Consider the following 20,413-nt stretch of genomic DNA (forward strand, 5'->3'; position numbering starts at 1 on the left):
AAGACACAGCGGGATTTCGGGCGATTGTGCTTCTGGTGTTTGGTCCAAATTGGAGCAAACGTGGTGACGGAGATAGCAAACATAGCGTATAAACAGACATTCCCTCTTTAATTAATTTAAATTTCTAAAGATACGTGAGATCGACTCGGAAATTTCCTTTTGCAATAATGATGAACGTGTTATGGAAGTAGGAATGAAAACGAGGCAGTGCGATTTCAAGAGCAAACAATTAGTAGACGAGAACAACGTCGCACATTAACAACGACCGAGATAATTACATGCCACCGAAAATGTCTAGACCCGTGCGAACACCATGGAACTCGGAAACAGACGCTAGACCACGTGCCACATGCAGCACAGTCACAGTCATACACATAGAAGTGTCTCTGGTCACGGATACACGTCCTTTCTAGTACCGCACGTGTACACTACTAACCCATTCTAAAGCAAGTCCAACGTAACTGCACATGTGCACGTAAAGATTTCTTTCAATTTGGTCGAGCTGAAAACGGGACTAGCAAATTCAAGTGTCGAGAATTTAATTAACTAGATTCTATAAAGTTCTGAATACACACGTTACTCCAACAATCTGTATTGACACGTTGCCCTTGATATGCTGTGACACATCGAGTACGTATTGTCTATCCAATTATCAACTCTTCTCTCCAGTCTCGTCACGACAATGACGACGCTTACTTTGCAATTGTGCTTCCTTATCGTTCTGGCTGTGGGCGGTTCACAGAGCAAATCTGTCTTCAACTACTCGGAAGGTTATATTGTAATTAATTTTGATAATCTGTGATACATGTAGAATGAAGTCTCTACGCTCTCTTCGCGTTCATCGTAAATCTGCTATATATCGCTCACCCTAGGTCACAAAATAGTAAACTCTAGACCGTTCGAAACCGCCATAGCTTGCATTTCCGTATATCCGGTTTCAAACTTTTCTGGTAAACAGGGAAGAGCTGTATAGGATTTATGCATATGAAAGAAGGCTATCATAATTCTAGTAGGCCGCATTGAGTATAGACTCATCCAATGTGCTATACGTACCTATGCGCGGATCTAGTTAATTTAGTAGGATGGTCATTTGCATTCGATCTACTTGTATATCTAGTTTGATCCACAGCGCATGCAGGCTTTCCGGAGCAGGGTTTTTGAAAGCTCTCGTGTTGCGACGTTAGCTGCCGAGTCAGAGAGTTGTCATAGAGTAGATAGATGTCGAAGAACTTGTCAAATTTGACACTGGTACAGCTGTACAGTTGACAAAGGTGAGACCAGATGCTTGCCCGGAGTCGCCAACTTTTTGTCTTCAAACACGTGTGTTTTGCCATCAGTTCTGCGTTTCTGTATACATATGACGTACAGTACGGCTGCCCGACTAGGTAACGGGTCTCCACTTTCCTGACAAACTGCTAGCGATCTAGAATCCCGTACGTGCATTATATCTAGCCAATTTTTCGATTTGCTTTTCATCTTCGACAGAAACTATACTAACATCTAAACACATATATGGTAATTGTAAACATCAATTTCACCTTTTCAGAGATTTTGCTGTATCGTGACCCTGAGTCTATCGTCGAGACGGTCAAAATCAGCAGCTCCGATGCTTCACATTGGCAGGAAAACACGACAAAATACTGGCGATTCGATATCGCAACACAAAATTGTCAATCTGCTCGTGTCAACTTCGAATCGTTCAACATGGCAAAAGGAGACTACGTCGTCGTCTACGGAATTGACAACAACAACAAGATGATTGGAGTCGAGCGATTTGAAGGCAAAGGTTGGCGCGATCGAGGTGAGGTAAATAGTCGTCGTGTATTTGCTAAAGGACTGATAATCGAGCTCCACAAGAAACATCAAGAATCTCACTTTCTTCTTTTCTACGTTCATTACGCTGACTGTGTTCCACATCCGGGTATGCCTGGATCGGTTTGTGGATCACGCGACTGGTCCAATATTATTTGCTACAGAGGGCATAATCACATCACGTCGCTCGGTAATTCAGTGTTTAGAATCCGTTTTGTTACAAACGGAGCTTCTTACTTTTGTACGGGATGGAAAGCCTCCGACGACGGTCGCTTTCTCACCAACTTCCATTGCCTTGGGAATCAAACACAGGTCAGTTCTGCTGAACTGGACTACAAGTATGACTCTACGGACTGCACAGACGACGTCGGAAGTGCACAGAAAATTTACCACGGAGACACTTTGATTCAAACAAGTGGCAGCAACGAACTGGATTTCACAATATTTACAGTCAAGGAAAATACTGATCATATAGAGTGTCTCCAGCGCAGCCATGAGGTTCCGAGTCCTCATCATGACTATATGATGATCATTCATCATCCAGCAGGAGAACGCAAAAAGGTGTCTTTATCATCTGATATGGATTCGGGTGGTTTATGTAGACGGAAAGAAAGTTGCCGCAATCCCAATGACTACTGCTATGACTGTGATACAACGGGTGGTTCGTCGGGCTCTCCCGTGTTCTTCTGGAAGTTTAGTGGGCGGATGCCAGTCTATGCTCTTCATCACTGGGGAGGATGTCCTAACACTGGAGTGAAGCTATCTCTTGTGTCTAACGCTGCCGGACAAAACCTGGGAAGTTGCACGTAGAAATCGCGCAGATAGTGTGATGACTGAAAACGCACGTGACTTGTTGAGTTCTGAATTCACTGAGACATCGTCTCCCTCTATTTATCACTATAGTGGCTGTAGACAGCCCGTGTTTGTGCACCATGGTTTTGCTTGTTTGACTGATGACTCTCAAGTATATTATAGTGAGTATACGTATACTCATGAAACTGTTGTGTTGTGTTAGAATGAAACAAATACAATTGAGCTGCATAACAAATTGCTCTGTCACGCGACAACTGCTACTATATATAGCCATGCATGACTGGTCCGGGGCTAGGTCTGGAATCACTTGCAGCAATACCGGACAACAACTGGTTCAGGGATTGAACCAGTAATGGCAGCCACAACCGGATCCTGCACCACATGCAGTTAAGGCGAGCGACCGAATATATAGGGAGACAGCTCCTTTGACATGATGACTGTTGATCTCCACAAGATATATATGCAAACAGAGTTACATATAGAATTACAAACAAAAAATCTACACAATTAAGAGAACCTGAACGCATCAAACGGGGAGTTAAGGTCGAACCCATGTAATCCCCCAACCTATGGGCCTATCCTTCATGTCTAATGCTGCCAGACTAAACGACAACTAAATAGTTGTAAAAATCAGACAATACAGGTTCTTTTACCTCCCCCCCTGCACATTTATTTGCCAAAGACAGAAAAGTAAAATTGCACATATAGACAAATTGTGATAAACATCGGATGTACAAGCTCACTGAGCCCATAAGCTTCAAGCTCTGTCGCCAGTGCATACTCCACACTGAAAAACATGAGTAGATACCGCTCACATCCTTAAATCGACCACAGATAACTAATGGTCAGTTGTCCACAGCACAGGAGCGGATCTAGAGATGGTGTACTTGGTGCACTTGCACCCCAAAACAGTGAGCGTGCCTTGAAGAATATTCACATATGTTCTCACTACTCTGTTCAAAGTAATGCATACTGTAAAGGGTCTTAATGTCAAGCTACAGTCGTCCTCTATAGACATAAGTAAAGCATATAAAGACATATAGATAAGACTTGCAAAGGGCTGCAGCAATTCAGGGACAAGGTGTCCGAACCAATGACCAATGATTTAAATAGATACCCACCTGAAAAGGTTCATGAAGCTGTAGGTGACTGAGTGCCAAACTTTCCCTGTCGTTGTGGCTGACAAGGAAACTGCGCAAATGTTTCATTAGAGACAGTAGACGAGTACTATATAGATGAACTATTGTCATTCCGTTCCTGGATCACTTCCTTGGTCAAATGCTTTGACTCAATTCATGTTGTTGGAACTTTGAAGATTCTTTTATTTGTGCAATTACATGTACACAGGGCACAAGTTTCTGAAACGTACAAGAAGTCAGTACAGTACTTGGACTAAGCCTTGTCCATCTAGCTATGCGTATACAGACACATTCTGGAAAGACACGGGGAAGAGATTGGAGAATTTGACCAGACGGATCTGCCTAGTCCTGTGACCTTTGAGGAGAAGCTGGTATCGGTCACTGGCTTCCAGGCTTTCAAAATTGAAGACTCGCCTTCAACTCTGTAGCAGGCTTTAGCAGCCCGCACAAGATAAACTGTATTTTTTCAATTGTAAAGACACTCTTGAGGACTAGTTGCACACTACCACTGTAACCAGCAACCATTCGTAGTTGTGACCAGAGCATCAGTGAACTACTATGACTTGACATCTTACCTGTGGTCTATAAAGGGACAAACAATTAACAGTCTCGCCTTGTCACACTTTCACTACCACATAGAAACAGAACACGAGAAAGTCATCAATGATTTCTAGAATCCCCCTCCCCCGAGGGGATGGAATTATTTAATCCATATTCTAGACTCAGATGACTAATTGGCAGCTTAGGGCGTAGTGTCGTTTCATAACTACCGATGTTCTTTAAGGCTAATTTTTGGGTCACTATAAATTTTTATTCATTGATATTAAGCAAGCTCCTCCATCTGGGGGCTCTAGATCCACACCTGATTATCATAACCAGAGTGCATGCCCCCCCTAGAGTTAAATATAGAGATAAACCATGCAGATCCTGCTATTCTCTTGGCCAAATGTTCGAAGAGCAAGCAGTCTCAAGCAGTGGGTCGTTTGATATAAAGGCCACAAATACCATCAATGCCTTCATTGTGACAGTGCAGAATGTTTCATAGTCATTGAGTTGTTACAGTGGAGCAGAATAGCAAAATGGTAACAACAATCTTCATCAAACCCAGACAGTCCGACCTACCCATTCTATACCATCAGCTGACCAGTGTTTTAGCCTTACCAACTACTAACACAACGCAATGCAATGAATCTGTTGCCGCAGTAATGCATGTAATTGATAAGGTCTATCCAGTACACCATCTACTATAATGAAAATAAAGAAGCAATGAAAGAGAGAAACCTAAACGTCACCAGTTAATCTGACAAGCGACAACTTTGACATTCAACCACACCCATGCACCACATCATCCCCTACAAAGTTGCTCCATCTTCCATATTCTCTCTAGTAGGACGCAAATGATACGCCTCACCGTTTACCTATAACAGCAACTTCATGACTATAAGCACTGTCACAGTGTTGAACAGAAACCAACCCGTCGATCATGTTCTAAGACAAACGGAGGAATATCCAACTGATCTGGGCTGATGTGATCATACAGAAACTCTATTCCCGAAACACTACGCACTTTGTCCTTGATGCTGGATGCAGTAAACGTAGTGAAAAACCAGGTAACAACCTAAAATAACCCACACGTTTATCGCAATATCTCACAACAACATAAGTGTACGAATTTCCAGCTGCAACACAATCACTCAGTGCAACAGCAAAGACAAAACAGTAAAAACTCCGAAAACAGTAAATTGGTTTGATCTGGTTCTTGCTACTACACAGTTTCGCCCATAATTCAAGCTGGACAAATTCGTGAACTCTCATTCCGACCAGAACAAAGCACACCAGCAGAGCATGAGATAACTGCTGGCCATTAGCCAATGGCCAACCAAAAAAAGATTGCATGGCTATTTGACATGATAAAAAATTTGACGAAATGAACAGCTACGGCTCTGAGAGGCCGATCAATTTGAAATCCTTATTTCAGGGTCAGCACCAGTGCATTGGCAAAATTGTGTCAGCTCAGCTGCAAACGGCAATCGCAATACTTCCAACTAGTTCCACGGACAAAGACATCAGTCATAGTTCAATTGCTTGGAAATCCATGTTAAGGCAACAAGCATTAGAAGTAGAAGCAAATACAATTCCACTAATTCATCAGCACCTCTGTTACAGACCGACGTCGATCGATAGTTGTTTCAACAGTTACCACACTATGCTTGCTTGTAACAGCAAAGAAAAAAGGTCTTCCAAATTCGATATGAAGCCCTACGTCGTCTGACAGAGCCACCTGAAATCGATTTCTCGCCTCAGCTGTGCACCAACTCTGCGAGTGTTCAACATGGTAGGCATTCGACGTCCCACACAGTTTTGTCACATCAAGCTCTTAGCTACTCTCAGCGCTCTACTCTTTACCAAATAGCGTGCACTTTCTGTTACTGTGACAAATAGAACAAATATACAAACTGAACAAGAAGTATTTGCCTAGTTGACTTCAACAAGGCAGGTGCGACCGCACTGCACTGCAAGGCTACTGTAGCTACAGAAAGTAAAAATATCAGAGCAAAAATCCTTTAGAAACAGTCAATCGACTACCCAAACTTCACAATTTTTTTCAGTTTGGCCCAGAAAAATTTCTTTCTAGTACCCACAACATAAACTTGTGGCACTTTAGGAGACATCTCGTTGTCTTAATTATTACAAACAGTGCTCAAAGCCTGGTAAGTTGAAACCCAAATGCACATAAGGGCACAAAAGATTTACACTCGATGTGTAACCAGCTGACAAAATGATGTTGAATATAAAATCAATGCAGACACACTGTCTTTGGATACCCAAGCAAACTCTCAATAATCGAATAAAGAGCCACCAAACAGAAACACAACAACTTACCTTGGACCAAAATGTGGGATGAACTATATAAAACGACTTTAAGTTTCGTCTGAATCTAAATGAGCACATAAAGTATGAGACTGCAATCATAGAAAGAATAAGTGACTTACTTGTTGTCTACAAGGTTGTATAAAGCTTTGAGTGTTGAAAATTCTGGCAAGTTGTCGCCTGTTGTTAACGTATGAAAGTACACAACGACATAATCACGATTGACAATTGGATCCAAGTAGCCAATGAAATAAGCAACAGCCTATACAAGATGTTATATCAAGAGAGTAGTGTGCAGAATCAAGCAAAGACACACTTTATCTAAGTCTATGGATGATGCTGGAAAGTTCTTTCCAATAAACATGACGACGGGTCGACCAAGGAAGTCCACTCCTGATACACAAAGTCTATTAGTTATTGCAAATTTTAACATGTCATGAATTTATCACCAGACTGATAAATTACTCTCAGACGTGCTATGTCAGATAAATCATCAGTCTTTGATCTCTTCAACCAGCGTTGATACCTACAGAGATAGATTCTAAATCAAATCAAATATGAAAACGAGTGCAAATTCACAAAACTACGGAATTGCCAAACTTTTCTGCCAAAACTTCTTTAGACTAATAGGCAAATGACACTGATGGTAGCACGCCCACTACTGTCCAGAATTCCCGTAGACAAATCAGTGTTTGCCAGCAATGTTCTTAATTGTTGTTTTACAAGCATGTACTGTTTATGTAATCTGTATAAGACAAATCACTTGCACCATGCTTGCTACAATTTACGCATGTACTTGTTACAAGTTCGATATCTTTCATTTCTGAGTCGAAGTGCTGGATTTCTCCATTGCTCACGCCTTATGATCCTCCACAGAGAAGCTACTAAAGTTTTAGCTATCATTTATTTTGCACACATCGGGGTTTGTTAAAGCAGCCGGTATTGTGAACGCATTGAGTTTGATTTTAGCCTCGCCAGGTATGAACACAAACGACCACCAGAACGTCATGCTTGATCACAAAACTATGGTCTCAGAGAGTCCGAAACCGTTCTGCAAGAATTAAATGGTGCATAAAGGAGAAGAATGACACATAAAGATTAGAGATGTTGAGCTCGTGAGATAGCCACAACATATTTGACAATCAGTTATTCATAGGTCCACCTGTATTATTCGTAGGCGGCTTTTGCAGCAAAAAAACTGTAGACTACAAATTTATCTGTAGGTGTGGCAATCCTGCAAGTATCACTAATGTGTGTGTGTGTGTGTGTGTGTGTGTGTGTGTGTGTGTGTGTGTGTGTGTGTGTGTGTGTGTGTGTGTGTGTGTGTGTGTGTGTGTGTGCAGACAGACAAGTAGGCACAAGTAGCAACAATGCATAACAACACAAACAGACAATACAACAGAAAAAAGATGACTCAAAAACGGAATACACTACAGTGACAATTATAAAATATTTATGCTTCAAGAAGAATGACGTAAAGGAATCCAATCATCCTTTACATTCATGCACACACACACACACACACACACACACACACACACACACACACTATAAAACCATAAACCATAAAACAAACCAGCTCATCTTAAGACAGCAAGAAAAAGTTTGATCTAACAAATAACAAAATGTAGTCTACAAGTCTGCAGTTCTCTGTTTTGATCACTTCATGTGTTTATATATCAATGTCACGTTCACAATTGCAAGATTGGCAGTCCATGTTTGACGACTTGAAGCTTCTCACTGTGGTGGTTGTGTCAAAACTCGTAGCAGAAATGTCATACACTCTTGTTTGTACGTAGCATTAGTATGTTGAAAACTGTAATTCTTGCTACAAAAAGTCTCCATGCAAATAAAGCCTAGTCTATAATATGACGATGATGCTCAGCTGACCACCAAACTTCAAAGAGACAAACTCGACTTAGGCAGTATTCTGTGATGTTGACGCAGACACTGATGCTGAGTATGATTCATTTCTACTTCAGCGTCAGCGTCAGCATCGTATTGCAAAACCAGGCTTTAATCCTAATCTGAATCCAGTGTCCTGACTTCAAACAAAAGCTGAACCAGTGCAAATACGTCAAGGTTGCAAGTGCTTGATGTACTTACAGCCAGGTAAGTCCATTGCGAGTGCCTTGCAAAGAGAAGACATGTTGCCGTAAGGTCCTTATCAATGCCGATGGTGAGTGAACTTTTGCAGTCAAAGACTGCTGATGTTAAAAGACGTAGAGGTAGAAACATTGGCCACAGAAGTCTGATGAAAGCCTGGAGTCAGCAAGAAAGAAAGGAGCAAAACAGTCCATGTGCGGCCATTGTACATCTGGGAATGCACACACACACACACACACACACACACACACACACACACACACACACACACACACACACACGCACACACACGACTAAAGATCTATGTCACTTTACGCATAAAGCAATTTGATTGCTTTTTCCAGTAACTCACTATAGTACCTACCGTCTTGCATGTTCTGCTGCTTCGCTCTCTTCCCTAGGTTTCGTTTCCAACTGCTCTCGACGTCTCTGATCATGGTCATCTTCCATGACAGCAAATGAGTGCTCTCCCACATGATGGTCTATCACTGGAACGTCCCGGTCATCAGTTCTGTCACCAATAGGAATCGCATCATCGTCATCACCTTCGTTCATATCTTCACCTAGAAGTACAAATATTACCAATGTCTTACTGACAACTATCACTACACAACAGCTACATAGTGGCAGAGGTTTTACATCAAACGAGAAACTGCAATAAATCAAGAAGCACTAAAGTGCTAAACATTTGGCTACTACAATTGATTTTACAGTAACAGTGCGGAACAGCTGCTAATTAACACCAGAAACATTATGACATCGCCTGGTACACTAATTATGCGATAAGAATAAGCACTTGCGCTGCATGCCAATTGACCGTTGATTGGTCTACAGCAGTATTACTATAACCCTAGCGCATGCGAGACGAGTTAATCAACTACCTTATTTCCTTAAAAGAACACCGCCCTTGAATAAACACCACAGGACAGAAAATTGATATTCATCATACATACCTTGCCCATGCTTGACACGTGCCTACATTGTCTAAACCGCATGGCTGAAGAGAGGCTCTCATACGAGGCTGCCTTCAAACTCAAAGTACAGTACACGCGGCATTTCAGGAACAGGCTAGCAGAACGAGGCTAGAGTGTATGTAAACAAACTCTGAGTGGTGAAAAGACAACTAACCTATCGACGACGTTGGTACACGGAAAAAGGCAAAGGAAGGAGGAAGAAAGATCATCCTTGGACCATGCAGACGTGTGGATTGTGTGTGTCATACTGTACATAAAATGACATTGAAAGAACGCCGCCCTTAAACGAACACCGCCCCTAAAAGAACACTGCAGGGTCCAGCCTAGCAAAATGAATAAATGCTGAGGTGTTCTTAAGAGGCAATACGGTACATACTCAAATAAAATTTCGAAGTCGCCTTATTTCTTAAACTTTGTAAGACCCTACCAGTTAAATTTTCTGGTAATCACTTAATTAATTAGTTGGAAATATTTTCCACACCTTTTCCCACTGGTATCACTGGGGTAGGTCAGTTGAGCCTCCATATCTTTCTCACATATTTCAGCAGACTCTGCAGATTCACAATTAGCCTCCTTGTTTAGAGGTCTTGCAAGAATGGCATTGTAGCAGCCTAGATCTGTGGATTCCTGCTTTTTAGCCACACAATCAATAACATAACATGGCTCCTGAGAGTTCGTTAAGAATACGTATGAGTGACGCATGCACAGGAATCGTGCCTCGCATTTCAGTCATTCTTACTGCAGCTACATACATACTGCCATCTCGCATGTTTCAAAATTAAATTACTTATGAAAATAATAATTGCTCAATTTTTGGATTTTTGCTTTCGAAATTTACTTGATTTAGAGTATTCTTTCACAACACCAAAGTAACCTGACAGTGCTGGACACCAGTACATATATTGATTTCATTAGTGCTACAAAAACAACTATGCCAATGTTTAAAGGAACACGTCTCCAATTGAGGCACGAGCAGTAGATGTTAACGTACGTTAAGGACTTGGGGTAAGGACAGAACGCTTGCTGTGTGGCACAGTGCATTGTTTTAGTCTTGCTTACCGAGGTCAATGACTAGAGTACACAATAGATCTAAACGCTTCAGGCGACTAACAGTGAAAGAGAACAAGTTACAGTTCATAAGTGACACAGTCGTTCATATGTTGTAGATTCCACATGGATCGTCTTGAACAACTTGCCATCACTCTGTCTTTCCCGCTTTCCTTCATTTTTGTATTTACAAAAGGCAGTCATAGTACAGTACAAAATTGTTTCCGTGATGTGAAAAACAAGGAAACATGCACCGCTGAGCATAATCACATGACACCAAATACCTTCCTTCCACAGTCGAAAAATTGCCTTATGTGTGCTTTTCGCCGCCAATCTAAGGTGAGTCAGTGATGCAAAAATATTTTTTACTTTCGCCTCAGCAAATACCAAAGTCTACACGAAGCGGTAAATGAAAGCTACACTTATTGGACGTTGTTTGGAAATTTGCATCGTAAGTTTTGTTTTCTAACCTTTGCATAATGCTCAGCAATCAAGGTTGCTCTAAGATAGTGCCAAACTTCCCAACTTAATGTGTGACCAGAAAACTTTAACGTCAAAAGCAGAGTCAAGAGTTGTGGACATCAGTGAAGTGTTTCTTTAAAAAGCATGTGCATTATGCACCTCTCATCACAAGCCAAAATATTGAAAAATATACTAGTAGCAAAATTTTCAAAAAGCTAATGAAGCAAGTGAATCTAGCAAAACGAGCTGTATGAATTATGCCTTGCTAAGAGATGGTGTGTTAGTCGAAGCAACAGCGCTTGCCATATCATCACCATTGAAACCCCACTTATTAGTAACACCACTGATCATCCTACAAGGCTGATTTCAAACAGGCTACTTTGGTAAGTCTATATCTACTCCTCGTTTCTTGAACACACCACTGTACTAACAGGTCAACATCAGCATCATTCTGTTGTAACCAGGTGGCAGTGAGTTACACAACTATTTTCATGCATGCTCAGTGTTCTAGCCAGGTTTGTACCAAGGTGTAGCGGGAAGGACAAAGTTTTGAGGGTGTGAACGTTTTGCAGTTTAGAGTGTCGTATCCTAAATCATAGCTTCCAACTGTCCCAAGATTCCCTGGATTGTCCCGGCACTTGGCCCTCCATCCCGGCGGGGACGCAAAATGTCCCAGGATGTCCTTGAACAGACGAATAAAAAGTCACTGTTGCCAACAGAGAGAGTCGATAGTGAAGTTGAACTCACACACACGTTCCATCCTGATTCCAGTGATTTTCGAGTTAATTTCTGGCTTGTGGCCTAGTGGCATTGGTTTCTACAGTACAGCACATGCAGTACACGTGAATATCAATGAGAATTGCAAGGCTGTGCCTTCTGCGCATGCATCCTTCTGCAATGTTGGAAGTTGGTAAGAACCAGAGGCGGAGGGAGCCTCTGAAGCAGTATAGAACAAAGCCTGCACTGGAAGTGGGACCTCTGAGCAAAAAGCAGAAGCTGCAGCAGCAACATTTGCAGTCGTAAACTCAGACGCCCTATGTGCGAGTAGTAGGACCCAAAACTGCACGACGAAAGAACCTTGCAAGTGGCAACCCGATTGGCCACGTTACAACATGGCTACAATTCGTAACGGAAGGTCTTATGCGTACTAAAATATCTGCAAAATAAACTTTTCCATGGCAGGCAGTGGCTACCACGAGGTCAAGCATCAAATGGAAACTAAGACGCATCAAGAAAACGCAAACCAGCTGCCCATCCAAACCTCTATATCAACTGTTTCTTGCCATGACAAACCATCGCAAAGTGATCAGGTCATACAAGCTGAGATCTTCTTTGCAACATTCATAGCCAACCATAATTTGCCGTTTCTCCTATCTGACCACTTTACTAAGCTGTGCAAAGTCATGTTTCTTGACAGCAAGATAGCTCGATCATTTGCTTCCTTCCGGAAGAAAAAAACAATGGCAATTGAGAAACATGCTCCTGCTTCCGCACTAAACGCAAACGTAGTCAAGCGTTGTCGATTTTCCCTTTCACTATTTTGTGTGATGGTGGCGATGATGGAGACAAGAAATACTTCGCAATCATGGTAAGGTATTGGGATGAAGAAGACCGGCAAGCACAGACGCCATTCCTGGCAATGCTGGTTTGCAATGACCCAACAGCTAAAGCCCTCTTCAATGCCATGGCATCGAAGCTGGACTCTCAAAGAATTCTCTGGAAGAGTGTCATTAAATTTGCTTCAGATTCCACCAGTGTTATGGTAGAAGTTCGAAACTCAGTACCTAGTCGAAATAGACAGCAGCAACCTGAAGTGTTCAGCCTTGGATGCTTGTGTCACCTTGCTGCCTTGTGTGCTGCTGCTGCATTGAAGAAGCTACCTGTATCTGTAGGCAATCTTCTTGTTGATATATTCTATCATTTCAAATATTCTGCTAAACGATGGACTACATGGACTGAATTGCCAGAATTCAGCCACAATTAGCTGATATAGCTCCACTGAGAGTGTTGAAGCATTGCACAACTCGGTTGAAATTAAATCGTTGGCTGAAACGACTTATTGATCAGTGGACTGCTCTCTACTGTTACTTTGATACACAGGCTGATGTAGAAGAAGGAAATGACAGAGTACAGAGGATAGCCAACCAACTTAGAGACTCGAAAGTTAAACTGATTTGACGTTTTGTATCATTTGCAATGAAGCCATTAGCCAAGTCTTCTGCTGCATTTCAGACCCACCGCAAGCGGATGTCCAAACTTTAGTTCAAGCATACCTGAGCAACTTCATTCGTCCTGAAATTATTCATGGCACAGATGACATCTTGACGGTCGACTACAGAGATAGGCACTGTCAGCTAACCGATGATGAACTTGGTATTGAAACATCACCTATATTACTTCTCTTAGACTCTGGGAGAGCTGGAACATCTTCATGGATCGACTGTAGAAAAACTATTTTCCAAATTGTTTGTGAATTTTATGAAACAGCTGTTTCAAAGCTGTTTGCAAAGTTTCCTTTCACTGATGAAGTCATCAAGTAGTTGGGCTCCCTGGATCCTTATAACCGTGGTGACATTTCTGTCAGTGATATTGCAAACCTGGGAAATTGTTTTGCCTCACTCTCTATAGGAGATGTACTGCTTGGTAATGGCATTCCGAAACTACAGAAGCAGCACTGACAGCCGGCTTCCAACATTTGAACCAAAGGACAAGACAGGCATTGAGTACTTCTGAGCTTGGCTGGCGGAGGTGAAAGCAATGACAGCAGGCAGTTCAGAAGATGTTCGATTTGGTGTCCTTTCTCTATCAGCAAAAAATTTACTGATACTTCCTCATTCCAAAGCAGATCCGGAGAGACTTTTCAGTATGGTCAGAAAGGTTCAGACAAAGATAAGGAGATCTTTGGATCCTTCAACATGTCTGTAACCTACTCAGCGTCAAAATCAACAATGACATATCATGCTATGATAATAAAATATCTCATGAACGAGAGTCTAATGAAAGCTGCAAAATCTGCAGCACAAAGAAATTTAGAGAATATCAATATTGAGACTCAACAATAGAATAAATGTTTTCCAGTGTGTTTTGTTCTCTATAATAGTTGACATAGATTTAATTAATATACATACTAAGACATGAACTCAAACTTATAAAGCGCACTGGATATTAGAAGACACCATCATACAGAGATGTGGCAGTTGGTATGTGGTGTCACGGAAATGTATGCTAAATCCAGGGAATTTGAGCATCCAAGTCCCGGGTGTCACGTCCAGAGGTTGACAGGTATGCTAAATACTAGCCTCGTCCCCAACTCTCTCACTCTAGTCTTGTTCGGCGCCCGTATGACTTGCTCCTGTAACTCTCTAATCAAGGGCAAAGTAGAAATCCAAGACCCAGAAGCAATTATGTAGTCTTCTGTAACCAGCTCCTCCTCCTATTTTTGGTGGAAAAGGTCTCTGAAGGAAGCCTTTTCATGTTTTATAAATCTCATTATCTCACCACAACCAAGTGAGGTAAAACAGTGTCGACTTGTGTCGAAATGCACATTACAGTGTTGTGCATACCTAAACTTTAGGATTCTCGTTGTTTGTTATTCCTCACTAAGTGATTTATGTTTACACGCAAACAGCTCACCCAGAAAAACAAAAAATAATTATGCAAGACTGACGTATTCGCTTAGTCTCGCATAGCAGTCCCTTCCCTCTTTACCGTCCAAAATTTTTAGACAAGTAGACGTAGCTGCAATTCCCATTCAAAACAAACTACGTGAACAACACTTTACATCAAATACTAGTATAAGACAGGTTTGGAGTTGGCTGGCTAAACTAGCTAGTATACAAACATAGTGGCCTAGCTGCAAAGATAGATGGCATAATGGCCCAGGCTAAAGGCATAGCAGCCCACTACGCCTTAGGATCCCTGGCTTGAACCCTGACTTGCTGCAAAAGCAGCAAATTCAGAAAAACCTCAAGTTATTACAATAATTGTATTTTAAAATCATATAATAGACAAAGCCATAACATGCAACTATTATGACTCCCACCTCCTGTTAAAGGGTTGTTCGCAATCCTAATTTTCCTCTCTGCAATGACTGGCTCTCCTTCTTCGTTTCCTATCAAGACTGAATGTAAGTAACACATTCGTTATTATTTTCGAGACTGCTGCATACCGGTGTCTTCTGGTAGAAGACCAGTAGCAACTCGCTGCTCATCCTCTGTTCTTGGAAAGTAAAGAGGCAATTGAGATGAATACACACCCTAAATCAATTTTAAACTAAATAGTGAACAATAGCAACAAATACGAACCGACCGGGTAACAGAACACACAACCACACACAACCACACACACACACACACACACACACACACACACACACACACACACACACACAAATGACTGACCATGTATGAGTTGCAACATACAAACCTAAAACCTACACCCACAGACTCAGACACCTATTGTATACCAAATCTTGTGCTGTCACAACAAACACAATAACATCAACGCTGTCTCCATGCTTCTCAAGAAAGCGTCTTACTGTTCCTACATACAGACACACCAAATGACAATGAAACATTAACTCTACATATTGAATAAAACTAATACGTATAGCAATGTGAGAGCCCTCCTCTGGTGGATAACCTCGGCGAGCAGAATTTATAACAGACAATCCAAGTGTTTCCAAATTGTACTCTCTATACACAAATTGGATGATACGGTATGTCTAAAACAAGGCCGACAAAAGAGTTGACCTCATCAGTTGCAATGTTCGTCTGTACGAGTTAAACAGCGCGCTCTCCGCGGCAGTCTGATACTTTTCATTGTAACGAGGTCCAACAGTGTGAATAACATATCTACAATAACATCCGAAAGAAGCTAACATCATTATTCTCGAATTGAATTATTTCTTGACACCATGGAGACGCACACGTACACGGTTCGAACAAGTACCTTGCTGGCAGCCTGTATCCCTTAGAAATTTTCGCTTCCCCGGTCCTGCATCCTTGCAGTTGCTGTCGACACTCAGCCGCCAGTTCGGGACCGGCCATTTCATGAATACGTTCGCTAATGGGATTGCGGTCAGTCAACGCTTCGTTGGTCGAGTTCACTATTGCCTGCGCCTCTAATTTGGTCACATCGCCCTCCCTGAAACAAAAACTCAAGTCTCGTGACATGACTTCTACCTCAAATGGAGCCCCGTGATGTACCATAGAGCTATCTTGCTGTTGAGATAGTCAGAGACCGGAAACGGAGATTCTTGTTCTCGTTCCCTTTCCGGCTGTGGCATGCCTTTGAATGTGAGAGGAATGGGGTCTGTTGCTTCACTCCAGCGCGTCAACGAGGACGCTTGCGTGATTCCGAGCGATGCTCCAAGTGCTTCCATAGAAACTTTAAGCTAACGTCTTCTAGCTTCCCTACAAAACGAGTTCCGACGTTTCACTGAAATCGTCACGAGGGTTTGAAATATCAATTACCCATTCATTCGCTACCTCGCGATTCAGACACTAGTTAGCGCTTCGTTAATGATTTCACATGTGTTTAGGTTATACGTTTATATCTAGAGCTAAGTTAGGACGTACTAAAGTTCCTGCTGAGCAAATGGCTAAACTCCTACTAGGATAACGTACGCGTGCCATTGCCACAAATAGAATAATTGGTAGCTAGCTAGTAATATTTTCTGTTATCTTGGTATGCATATGGTTACGTATTGAAATGAATACTGACACGTAACCACTTTCCAAAGGAATATCAAGATTGTTGTGACAAGTTACTATTTCAATACAAAATTAAGTAAAGATATAGACTACTTGCAGTCTAATTTGCACCAGGTACCTGATATGCCACTACTAACAATAGCTAGACAGTAATTTGCTTCACATTCCGCTCTGTAATTCAATATACTAAATAAGAAATGTTACTTCACGTTGTATACTTGTACACCTATTGTTACATCAGATCTTTTCTCAATTGGGCATATGCAGTACACAGTCGTCCCCACTGTTCTAATGTTAGCTGTTGAGCCCTCAGCTGAGGATTGATGTCACTCATTGAAAACAAGTTACTAACAAGATCAGGTGATTCTGGAAAGAGTAATCTACAAAAAATCAAAAATAACATCATAGTCTAGTTCAATCAATAAATGTGAATATTGTACGACAATGGTGACACAAAACCATTACACAACTGTTGTCTGCCATGCCTACATTGTTCAATGTTGTGATCAGAAAGTCAACCTAACCTAGCTAGCACCACACTAGCCGATAGCTATACCTGTACTCCTCATTGCTGTACTGTACACAAACACTAAATGGAGAAATAAACAACTGGACAAATGGATATGCCATTTAGTACAGTACCAAAGATAGCGCCCCAGCCTATTTCTAGGTGGGGTGTCCAACGCTACTCAGAGCTTTAGGCCTTACTGATGTACCCTAGGTGCTTAGCCAGAGCATCCAAGGGCACTGACTTGGTGCAGTCGCTGTACACACACACACACACACACACACACACACACACACACACACACAAACAAACAAACAAACAAACAAACACACACACACACACATACACACACACCTTGCTCCCTTGCTAATAATTTTCCTTCTAAAATTAAACACGCTCTTCACAACAATCTCTAAAATGTCAAATGGCACGTCTAACACAGGAACGACCAAAGGCACAAAGTGAAGAACAGCTGCATTAACCTAAAAGAAAAACTATGTTGCATTGACATCTACAACCTCTTCCCACTTCAAATTACCTTTGGTCGAGGTACAAACACTGAACTTGGCAAGTCAAATACCCACTTGACATCACACAAATGTTGCACCATGACTGACAGCCTACTGCGTTGTGAGTGATTTGGTGGTGCAGTAATTCTCTCAGCAACTTCTTTCTGGAAAGTTAATGTCATCGTGCTGCGGCCAAATGAAAATGGTCCATGACGAATTGGCATGGCTCTTAGCCATTGCAGCAGCAAGGGTATAGAAACATTAAATGGAAGGTTTCCAATCAAACACAGCTGAGAGTCTAAACATTGTATAAAGTGTACAATAAATTAATAGCAATTAGTTTAAGCAGTTAATGTCAACTCTAAATGTACACCCAATGGCGTAGGAAAATATTCACGAGCGACACCGTGGATGTCATGCATCATGAGTAAGCAAAAAGTACCTCGCTTGCCAGACCGTAAACACATTTGCAAAAGTCACTGGCACAGAAAATTTCAATTCCCACTTTGAGCGAGGGGGATTAAGCCCCCCATCTCGCGCTACCTACGCCGATGACACCGTTCAGATTTACAAAGCCATTGAAAGCAAAATCCATGTTATAGACATGCATATTAAAATTATTAATTATCAACTAGCAGTTGTCTTGCATGTATGTCACTCATGAAAAATGTCCAATGTAGTCTAGCCTCTATTGAACATACATGTATAATCCAAAAATGATATTACACTCCTATCTGAAGATCGACTAACACTTCAAATTTCAATCACTCATTCACTCTAATAAACATACTTGCTGTAATACTGTTATTTGCAATAGTTTACACAAACAAAAAGCATTCTATAATCAGTTAATACATAAACATACCATTAAAATAACTGTTTTCAAAGCTTTGCAGGCAATGCATTGGCAAATGCATATTTCTTCACTGAAATTAGAGAATACAGTTCTACCTCATCGTCTAAACATTTGAAGTAAATCATCTGTATGTTTATGTTTCAAAAATATCACTGAATTAACAATAACACTGAACCTAACGGTCCAATCATTTCCAATCTAGCTATAGGTCAGCAAATTATTTGTGAAGATGGGTTCCAATCATCAGACCAGTAAAGTTTTGAAGCTCAATAAGTCCATTGTTTGCCAAATCACTAACAAGATGAAAGTCTGTTAAATAACTGTTTGAACTAAAATAATTCATGTGTCTGTTTACTGTAGTAAAGTGTTTCTAATGGTCTTACACCTATTGCTTTTATTGTTTATCTCAATCAGCATTACTATATCCAAAACCACTTTGTGTGTATATGGCAAAATAACACTCAGTGTCGTGTCAATAATTATTGTTATACTTGATTTACCGTCCTCCCATGCTCTCTTTTGTACCAATGGAAAAGCTGCCTCAATGTCAAACTTCAGTATATCATCATGTTTCACAATGAAACGGCCATTACTTGCATTTGCCAATAACTATGTAAAATACAGAATCCAACATTTAGAACTGATCACTGTCGGTGTCCTGAAGATTCTACCTCAAGTGAGGGAATGAATCTGTGATCTTTCTCGACACCAACAACCTGTTTGACTCCAGCATGTAGTATAGATCTGGTTAATGATCCAGGACCACAACCAACTTCACAAGCAAATTTGTCTGACAAATCTCCAGCACAACGAACCATTTTATCTGTACATAAAATGAAATCTAGAGCAAATATTACTGAACAATTAAACTAGAGACAAAGTATTACAGAAGCTGTCAAGTACTAACTTACAGTTAGACTGACTGACATGCAATCAAAGATGTAATACGCTTAGACTCATTAATTAATAAATTAAAATTTGACTACATTATTAACTAATAATAAGCTATCTAGATCTCCTCTTCAAAGACATTTTAATATGAAAACCTTTAGGTATTAAAAGTGGGTCCACAAACACAAAAAGCAAAAGTTATCTCTATCTAAATCTCATGCTGTTGCTGCAATGTAGAGATCAAGTCATGACCTGTCAAGTTCATGTCTAGCAAAAAGTTCTGACTGAGCTGTGCCTTTGCAGACAGCCTGTAGAGCTTGATAATCTCAGTGATTGTGGGCAGCGGCGGAAGTCTCATCGGACAGCAAACGGCGGCATTCCTCGGATTGCCAGACCTGGTCTAACCAAGCGCGCTGCCGAATGTAGAGTACATAGTACCGGCATAGCATAGTACCGGCATGGAGTACATAGCAACAGAATGTATGTACACTACAATGTACTTCGTAGTGATAAATTTTCTGATTATTCTAGCTAATTTCTGAGTAGTCATCAGAGCTAAAGTTGTACTCTAGACTACTAACGATCGCGAGCTTCCAATGAATCGGCGACTCGCGTGCAAAAGCGTTGTGCACGCAGCTACACAAAGTTATCTTAATTGAGACCGTTTAGTGAAGTAAATAACTATGCTAATTTGCGGCATTTTGATGCAAC

The 20,413-nt window shown here is 41.2% G+C and overlaps 3 protein-coding genes across 3 annotated transcripts; 1 reads left to right on the plus strand and 2 right to left on the minus strand.

Moving 5' to 3' along the window:
* The first annotated feature begins 682 nt into the window (after nt 1–682).
* Nucleotides 683–2,860, plus strand: LOC134187332 (uncharacterized). The gene is made up of 2 exons (XM_062655445.1): nt 683–770; nt 1,547–2,860. Exons 1-2 carry the CDS (start codon nt 683–685, stop codon nt 2,620–2,622), a joined length of 1,164 nt encoding a protein of 387 aa, XP_062511429.1. The 3' UTR covers nt 2,623–2,860.
* Nucleotides 2,861–4,954: 2,094 nt separating this feature from the next.
* Nucleotides 4,955–16,669, minus strand: LOC134186910 (protein GDAP2 homolog). The gene is made up of 14 exons (XM_062654997.1): nt 16,432–16,669; nt 16,175–16,369; nt 15,976–16,077; nt 15,830–15,918; nt 15,690–15,766; nt 15,393–15,480; nt 15,267–15,335; nt 9,106–9,304; nt 7,085–7,161; nt 6,952–7,028; nt 6,758–6,897; nt 6,648–6,702; nt 5,239–5,382; nt 4,955–5,182 (listed from the first exon to the last, which is right to left on the minus strand). The coding sequence occupies exons 1-14, from the start codon at nt 16,605–16,607 to the stop codon at nt 5,117–5,119; spliced, it is 1,554 nt and encodes a 517-aa protein (XP_062510981.1). The 5' UTR covers nt 16,608–16,669; the 3' UTR covers nt 4,955–5,116.
* A 217-nt stretch (nt 16,670–16,886) lies between these two features.
* On the minus strand, nt 16,887–20,070 carry LOC134186965 (dimethyladenosine transferase 1, mitochondrial-like). Its single transcript, XM_062655068.1, has 6 exons — nt 19,955–20,070; nt 19,483–19,634; nt 19,312–19,420; nt 17,985–18,253; nt 17,801–17,928; nt 16,887–17,318 (listed from the first exon to the last, which is right to left on the minus strand). Exons 1-6 carry the CDS (start codon nt 20,058–20,060, stop codon nt 17,171–17,173), a joined length of 912 nt encoding a protein of 303 aa, XP_062511052.1. The 5' UTR covers nt 20,061–20,070; the 3' UTR covers nt 16,887–17,170.
* Between the last annotated feature and the right edge of the window lie 343 nt (nt 20,071–20,413).

This window comes from Corticium candelabrum, chromosome 11 (assembly GCF_963422355.1).
Source record: "Corticium candelabrum chromosome 11, ooCorCand1.1, whole genome shotgun sequence".
Lineage (NCBI taxonomy): Eukaryota > Metazoa > Porifera > Homoscleromorpha > Homosclerophorida > Plakinidae > Corticium > Corticium candelabrum.